This window comes from Schistocerca serialis, chromosome 8, assembly GCF_023864345.2.
Source record: "Schistocerca serialis cubense isolate TAMUIC-IGC-003099 chromosome 8, iqSchSeri2.2, whole genome shotgun sequence".
NCBI classification, from domain to species: Eukaryota; Metazoa; Arthropoda; class Insecta; order Orthoptera; family Acrididae; genus Schistocerca; species Schistocerca serialis.
In genome coordinates, this window is record NC_064645.1 from 328,016,319 (window position 1) to 328,025,551 (window position 9,233).

Genomic DNA, 9,233 nt, shown 5'->3' on the forward strand with positions numbered 1-9,233 from the left:
AATGAACATTTCACATACTCTCTTCACATCTTGGGGTCCGGCGGCCAACGATCGCGCCCTTACTATAGCTAGTCTGTTGTCGGTTCATAAAATACTAATTTATGGAGATTGCCAATTAGCAGTAAGAATGGTACATATGCAGCCCGATGTGTTTTCCCATAATGCCGGCCGTTGAGGCCGAGTGGTTCTAGACGCTTCAGTATGGAACCGTGCTGCTGCTACGGTCGCAGGTTCGAATCCTTTCTCGGGCATCGATGTGTGTGATGTCCTTAGGTTAGTTAGGTTTAAGTAGTTGTAAGTCGAGGGGACTAATGACCTCAGATGTTGTCCTATAGTGCTCAGAGCCATTTGAACCATTTTCCCATTATGTCAGCGGGTCTTGGGCAAAATAGTTTGACGACAGCTGCGTTAGAAAATGAATCAAATAGGCCTTAGGACATGGGCGGGAAGGAACACACGGAGGGAGAAAGCAGGGGGTGCGTGGAGAGGTGGCGCTGACCCTAAAAATCCGGTATATATAGCAGCGCCGAGGCATGTGCGTGCGTTTGGCGGCGGTGCCTGCGACAAAGGACTGCGAGGACAAAGCGGGGTGCGTAAATCTCCCACCCCCGCCGCGCCCCCTTCCCACGGAGGCTGACAGCAGGGCGCCGCACGCAATAAGAGGAGCGCGTGTGCGTGCATACATTGCGTATGCAAATGGCGGGCTAGACGACGGCGCCCTTATCTGGCCGCGTCGCTTACGCCTTCATTAGTTCTACTTTAAGCTCTTGGTGGCCCGGGAGTCGGCGATAGCGGGACGCGTCAGCCCTCGGGGGTCAGCTCGCCGCCGAACCCTTCCACTTGAGGGGTTTCTTCCCCGTCTTGAGAACTCTCCAGGTTTCTCCCTCTGTAAAGGACACACTCGGCGGAGGGTTGAAACTGTTGGATGATCTTCGTTAGCGACACCAGTCGAGTGCCTTTACATTTTGTGCCCTTTGCAGGGATGACAAAATCTTCTCTTTCTCCATGTTTGGGAGCTTTTGACACGTCGTTCCAACACCCATTCGGTGTCGCGGCCAGAATGCACGCTCTCGTAACCCTTTGAGTCCCAACAATATGAACTTTTTCACGAAATTAATCTCTATAATCATAGTAAGCAACAAATGCAAGAAAAAACTGGCAAAAATTAAACTACCAGTTATTTAAAGGAGCTGGTTTCACTTTGTAACCACCGGAAATACAGTTTTCAACCAACTATAATTTCATGTGATACACAATATGATCAAAAGTATCCGGACACCCCCAAAAGCACGTTTTCCACATTAAGCCCATTGTGCTGCCGCCTACTGACAGGTACTCCATATCAGCGACCTCAGTAGTCATTAGATGCCGTGAGAGAGCAAAACCGGGCGCTTCGCGGAACTCACGGACTTCGAAAGTCGTCATGTGATTGTGTGTCACTCGTGTCATACGTCTGTCCACATCCCTAGGTCCACTGTTTCCGATGTGGTAGTGAAGTACACACGTGAGTGGACGCGTACAGCACGAAAGCGCACAGGCCGACCTCATCTGTTGACTGAAAGAGACCGCCGACAGTTGAAGAGGGTCGTAACGTGTAATAGGCAGACAGCTGTCCAGACCATCACACAGGAATTCCAGACTGCGTCAGGATCCATTGGAGTCACTATGAAAGTTAGGCGGGAGGTCAGAAACCTTGGATTTCATGGTGGAGCGCCTGCTCATAAGCCACGCATGACGCCAGCAAATGCTAAACGTCACCTCGCTTGTTGTAAGGAGCGTAAACATTGGACGATTGATCTGCGGAAAAACGTTGTGTGGACTGACGAATCACGTTACACAACGTGGCGATCCGATGGCAGGGTGTGGGTATGGCGAATGCCCGGTGAACGTCGTCTGCCAAGGTGTGTAGTGCCAACTGTAAAATTCGGTGGTGTTATGGCGAGGTTGTGTGTTTCAGGTAAGGGGGGGGGGCAGTGCATGCACCCCTTGTTGTTTTGAGTGGCACTATTACAGCACAGGCCTGTATTGATCTTGGTTCGTGGCGGAGTGGTTACACGACTAAATATCCCTGTAATGTACTGGCCTGCACACCGTCCTGACCTGAATCGTATAGAACACCTCTGGGATGTTTTAGAACGTGCCAGGCCTCACCGTTTAACATCGATACCTCTCCTCGGTGCAGCACTCCGTGAAGAATGGGCTGCCATTCCCCAAGAAACCTTCCAGCACCTGATTGAACCTATGCCTGCGAGAGTGGAAGCTGTCATCATGGCTAAGGATGGGTCAACATCATATTGAGTTCCAGAGTTAGCGATGCAGGGCGCCACGACCTTTTAAGTCATTTTCAGTCAGGTTTGCGGATACTTTTGATCATATAGTGTATATTTGAATGAAAAAATTCGCATTTCTCGTAGACAAAATCCCACATCTCGAAACATTCATGAACTCCAAACATCTAACAAAATTATAGTCCTAAATAACAAGCAAAAATGGGAACAAATTTTAATACATTTTGTGTCAAAACTACAAATTGCGACGGTAGTTTCATTTCGAAACCACCCGCGAAAACCAGTAGTACAACGTAAATTTACGTTACAATAACGTTCTACATCTACATTCATCTACATCTACATCTATACTCCGCAAGCCACCCAACGGTGTGTGGCGGAGGGCACTTTACGTGCCACTGTCATTACCTCCCTTTTCTGTTCCAGTCGCGTGTGGTTCGCGGGAAGAACGACTGTCTGAAAGCCTCCGTGCGCGCTCGAATCTCTCTAATTTTACATTCGTGATCTCCTCGGGAGGTATAAGTAGGGGGAAGCAATATATTCGATACCTCATCCAGAAACGCACCCTCTCGAAACCTGGCGAGCAAGCTACACCGCGATGCAGAGGGCCTCTCTTGCAGAGTCTGCCACTTGAGTTTGCTAAACATCTCCGTAACGCTATCACGGTTACCAAATAACCCTGTGACGAAACGCGCCGCTCTTCTTTGGATCTTCTCTATCTTCTCCGTCAACCCGATCTGGTACGGGTCCCACACTGACGAGCAATACTCAAGTATAGGTCGAACGAGTGTTTTGTAAGCCACCTCCTTTATTGATGGACTACATTTTCTAAGGACTCTCCCAATGAATCTCAACCTGGCACCCGCCTTACCAACAATTAATTGTATATGATCATTCCACTTCAAATCGTTTCGCACGCATACTCCCAGATATTTTACAGAAGTAACTGCTACCAGTGTTTGTTCCGCTATCAGACAATCATACAATAAAGGATCCTTCTTTCTATGTATTCGCAATACATTACATTTGTCTGTGTTAAGGGCCAGTTGCCACTCCCTGCACCAAGTGCCTATCCGCTGCAGATCTTCCTGCATTTCGCTACAATTTTCTAATGCTGCAACTTCTCTGTATACTACAGCATCATCCGCGAAAAGCCGCATGGAACTTCCGACACTATCTACTAGATACACTTAAGAGAGTCGTTCAATAAGTAGTGCAACACTTCCTTTTCTCGGCCAATTTCGGTTGAAAAAAATGCGGAATTTGTTGGGGGAGATCTTGGGATATTCCCGCTTCAGCGCCTATAGTCTCATGAAGTTCCGATAGGTGTCGTCGCTATACGTAGCCTTCAAAATGGCGTTCCAAGTAGACAGCTGTCACTGAGTTTCCTTTGGGAGAAAACCAGAGCAACACATGTAATCATAGGCGCTTGCAGAATGTCTACGGAGACCTGACAGTGGGCGGGACCTTTGCCTTTCACGGCCAAGAGGTGCACCAACTGAGCTACCCGAGCACGACTCACGACCCACCCCAAGGCTTTAATTCCGTCTCTTACCTTCCAAACTTAACAGAAACTCGGTTCGCAGGAGAACTTCTGTGAAGTTTGGAGGGTAGGAGACGAGGTATTGGCGGAATTTAAGCTGTGGGGACAGCCCTTAAGTCGTGTTTGCCTAGTTCAGCTGGTGGAGTACTTGCCAGCGAAAGGGAAAGGTCCTGTGTTCGAGTCTCGGTCCGCCACACGGTTTTAATCTGCACGTTGTGAATCAGCTTCAGAAATCAGCAAAGGAGTTGTACAAACTTCTTTAAAAATTTCAGGTTTCTTTGTGTTAAAGATTCTAAGGTGTCATCAGTATTGCAGTTTTAAATTGAAGGTTTTGGGCATACGTACTCCCATTAAGGAGATATATTCTCCTCAAATTATAGACATTGTGGCCTGTATTGTTCTGTATCTCTGAAGGCGGAATAAGCAAGTGGTCGGCGAATGTTAAGCCGTAATCTCCTTTATTACAATTAGGGCTTACAGGAGAAGGTGCTGTGAAGTTTCCACTGCAGCACTGAACTATTGCAGCTGTAGAGAGGTGGGAGAATGATGGCGGAGAAACGTTCCAAAGTATTTGAGTGAGACACTGTCGTTAACTACCGCGCTTTATCGACGGACTGGCGCCAGTCGCTGCGTCGTTAACGCTGCCATAAAGTCTGTCGCTATGCCACGAAACTGCACGTCTCTATACGACGCGACGCTGATGGCCGATCGACGGCGTCTTAACATTTACCGCTATAAGATGATAGTCAGTTTGCCCTCCCTCAGCAGTAAAACAGTTTCTCCCGCATAAGGCAGCCAATTATGAAACCTTCCCCTTCCGTGTAATGGTAAATATCAACCTTTCTCTGTTGTTAATGCTTGGAATCCGTTAGTGGGCGTACTCACGACGACTTAGTAACGATGGAAGGTGATGTGCTTCCTGTAGTGCTTGCAACGCACGATACGGTCAATGCAGAGGTCATGCGGTGAAGGTACGAAATTGAGGCACCATTTTTAAGCACATATTTATTAGGTCGCTTTCTTGTCAGTTTGTTCGATACAGATTTTGCAACTGATTTTAAATTAACTTTTCGATGAGCTACAGACTTGAAAATTTTATCTTAGCTCAGATCTGGATGGCAGTGCAATATTGACTCGCTTTCTTGCCTGGTGTGCGGTGGAGGATACTTTCTGTACCACTGCTATTTCCCCCTTTTCCTGTTCCACTTTTCGTGGTAAGAACGCTTGCTGGTAGCTCTACGTGTGAGTTCGATTCTCTCTGTTACCTTCGAGATCTTTTCGTGAGATAGTCGTAGGAGGAAGTAGTGCATTGGTTGTCGACTCGGGTGAAGAGAAACTGAAATAATCCTGGAATCGACTACATATCCCTGTTGTAATCTCATGAAAATGTTTGACATCGATTGAAGAATTTGACACACAGAAGACTAAAACCCAGAAAGTTATTATTTAAATAAAAAACTTTTTAATATAACTCGTTTTTAAAACGGACTAAAAAGCTAAAAATAATTTCTCGTAGCACCATGCAGGATCCTAATCCCATGCAGAGAGTCCTGAAAATTTGTGCTTGTGAGTTATTAATAGCTGTGAAAATTCTTGTAGCATTTAAAACGAAAAACATGGGCCGCATGCAAACGCAGTTTATGCATGAATACTTCACCTCCTTACTATTATCTATTTCATGCGCCTTACGTTAGCATTAGCAGTCACTTGTGAGGAATGGTGTCAAAATCATTTGACATACCTTGTCGATAGCACTCGTTGCTTCCTGAAAATATAGAGCCGGTTGTGTTTCACAAGAACGACACCTTCCGAACCCGTGTTGGGTGTTTGTCAATAAATCGTTTTCTTCCAGGTAATTCATAATGTTGGAATACAGTGTTATGTACCAAAATGCTACTGCAGATCGACGTCGTGCCGCGCGGGATTAGCCAAGCGGTCTAGGGCGCTGCATTCATGGACTGTGCGGCTGGTCCCGGCGGCTCAAAATGGCTCTGAGCAGTATGGGACTTAACTTCTGAGGTCAGCAGTCCCCTAGAACTTAGAACTACTTAAACCTAACTAAACTAAGGACATCACACACACCCATGCCCGAGGCAGGATTCGAACCTGCGACCGCAGCGGTCGCGCGGTTCCAGACTGTAGCGCCTAGAACCGCTCGGCCAACCCGGCCGGCAGGTCCCGGCGGAGGTTCGAGTCCTCCCTCGGACATGGGTGTGTGTGTTTGCCCTTAGGATAATTTAGGTTAAGTAGTGTGTAAGCTTAGGGACTAATGACCTTAGCAGTTAAGTCCTATAAGAGTTCACACACATTTCACACACTCACAGATCGACGTTGTTGATACTAGTCTATAATTCAGTGGGTTACCCATATTTCCTTTTTCGAATATGCGTGTTGGTGTGCAACTTTACAGTCATTAGGTACGAATCTTTCGACGAGCGAGTGGTTGTATATGATTGCTAAGTATGGAGCTACTGTATCAGCATACTCCAAAAGGAACCTAACTGGTATGCTGTCTGGACCGGAGCATTGCCTTTATTAAGCGATTCAAGCTGCTTCGTTGCACCGAGGATATGTACTTCTTAAGTTACTCATGTTGGCAGCAGTTCTTGATTGGAATTGTGGAATATTTATTTCGTCTTCTTCGGTGAAAGAATTTCGTTCGGAAAACAGTGTTTAGTAACTCTGCTTTAGTGGCACTGTCATTAGTAATATTACCATTGCTATTGCGCAGTGAAGGTATTGATTGCGTCTTGTTTCTGGTGTACTTTACATACGATCTCTTTGCGTTTGATGCCATATTTCGAGACAGAGTTTTGATTTGGAGACTGTTAAAAGCATATCGTACTGAAGATAGTGCTAGTAAACATCGTCAATCTTGTGCATTTTCAGTTCTTTTAAGTTTGGCTTGCTTTTTCCTTTGCTTCTGCGACAGTGTTCTGACATGTCTCGTGTACCATGGGTCTATCAGTAGCATATCTTATTAATCTGTTCTCGCATTTTGGTGAAAGGCAGACATCCAACGTATCCATATACCTAATTCCTGCAGCCGAGTGAGCGAACTAGTTGTTTCTTGGGGATACTTACCGGCAACCACATGAGTAGACAGCTTGCAAATGGGACCAAAGATAACTAAGTTTCGAGGCGTAAATTGAAATTTACGTCCAAGTTCTGCTTCAGATCGCATAGAAACGCTCTCTAAGCGAACTCATTACATCTGTCATTGTTTTGGAAAATTGTGGCAAGATCTTGTGGGACCAAACTGCTGAGGTCGTCGGGCACTACTTAATCTAACTTAAACTAACTTACGCTAAGAGCAGCACACACACACACACACACACACACACACACACACACACACACACACATATATATATATATATATATATATGTCCGAGAGAGGACTCTAACCTTGACGTGGGAAGCCGCGCGGACCGTGACAAGGCGCCACGGACCGTGACAAGGCGCCACAGACCGCGCGGCTACCCCGCGCGGCTGTCATTGTTTGTTCTTGATGGTGTTGAGACAGCAACCAGCCACAAACTTATTTTCAGTTCCTTTATTCAACAGGTACCGTTACCGTTTTCGAATCATTACGATTCATCTTCAAACGATTTTCATGCTTTCATTACAAATGCGGTGCGTTTTTTCACAGATTAAATGTCGTAAAATGTCGGTTTGGAGCTCTTGTTTTCATAGTTTTCGTACATTCCCACTGCATTCTTATTGTTGCACACGTAAATTTTCCTTACTGAACACTTTAGATTTGTCACAGAATCGATTTTACGTGTGCAACGATAAGAATGCAGTGGGAATGTACGAAAACTATGAAAACGAACACTCCAAACCGACATTTCTCGACAATTAATCTGTAAAAAAAACGCACCACATGTTGTAATGAAAACATGAAAACCATCTGAAGATGAATCGTAATGATTTGAAACCGGTAACGGAACCTTTAGAATAAAAGAATGGTAAGTAAATGTGTGGCTGGTTGCTGTCTCAACACCATCAACATTTGTCTTCAAATAACAACCATGTCATCATATTACAAATTTGTATTGTTTGTTCTTCTTCTTGACGTTCGTGCACCCACACACACAGCCACTAGTGACTCCACAACAGTATCACGCTGTCCATTCATATCAGCCATCGCTTCACAAGTGAAACACTGCAATACGGAAACAAAACAATACAATACTGACGGTTGTGTCTTGGTCAGCTTTAAAGCAGGGATGCTAATGACACAAATTTTGATTTCCCCACTGTACAAAGTCAAGAGGCGTACGGGGAGTTGTCAGACGCCGCTTGCGTTTAACGAGTAGCGAGGGAACCAGTAGGTGAGGGGCGCAACCAGGTGATCCCCAGTGCAGCGCGACTGCGTCTGTACGTTGCGGCTGAGGCGGCTGCAGCAGCAGCAGCAGCAGCGGGTCGCTCCGGAGGCGGTGACCCGGTGGAGAGTACTCGCAGATCCCCTGCTGCTTAGGCGGGATCGCAGACACCACTCGGGGCACAATGCGGCCGGGGCCGCGCAGGTGATTACCGTTTTATGGGACCGCCCCTTTGTTTCGGCCGCCTTTGTTCTTCCGGCCCGGGGCACGGACCTCCGAGCTATGCCTACCCAGAAGGGTGACTGCGGGCGCGGGGAGCTCCTGCAGGGGCCGCGGCCCTGGATTCTGCAGTCCGGTCGTTCAGCAGAACTTCTCTAGTGCCGCCACGCTCTCAGAGGGTGGCGATGTCACGCTAATACACTACTGGCAATTAAAATTGCTACACCGAGAAGAAATGCAGATGATAAACGGGTATTCATTGGACAAATATATTATACTAGAACTGACACGTGATTACATTTTCACGCAGTTTGGGTGCATAGATCCTGAGGAATCAGTACCCAGAACAACCACCTTTGGCCGTAATAACGGCCTTGATACGCCTGGGCATTGAGTCAAACAGAGCTTGGATGACGTGTACAGGTACAGCTGCACATGTAGCTTCAACACGATACCACAGTTCATCAAGAGTAGTGACTGGTGTTGTGACGAGCCAGTTGCTCGGCCACCGTTGACCAGACGTTTTCAGTTGGTGAGAGATCTGAAGAATGTGATGGCCAGGGCAGCAGTCGAACATTTTCTGTATCCAGAAACGCCCGTACAGGACCTGCAACATGCGGTCGTGCTTTATCCTGCTGGAATGTAGGGTTTCGCAGGGATCGAATGAAGGGTAGAGCCACGGGTCGTAACACATCTGAAATGTAACGTCCACTGTTCAAAATGCCGTCAATGCGAACAAGAGGTGACCGAGACGTGTAACCAATGGCACCCCATACCATCACGCCGGGTGATACACCAGTATGGCGATGACGAATACACGCTTCCAATGTGCGTTCACCGCGATGTCACCAAACA

At 46.8% G+C, this 9,233-nt stretch overlaps 1 protein-coding gene across 1 annotated transcript in view; it reads left to right on the forward strand.

Annotated features, from left to right (window-relative positions):
- The window catches only part of LOC126417002 (E3 ubiquitin-protein ligase TRIM9-like), an 87,557-nt gene extending 79,020 nt beyond the window's left edge, over window positions 1-8,537 (forward strand). Inside the window, exon 2 of the mRNA XM_050084889.1 lies at window positions 8,202-8,537. Within this exon, the coding sequence (XP_049940846.1) occupies window positions 8,202-8,537 (336 nt within the window). The remainder of the gene's footprint in view (window positions 1-8,201) is intronic.
- The last annotated feature ends 696 nt before the right edge of the window (window positions 8,538-9,233 follow it).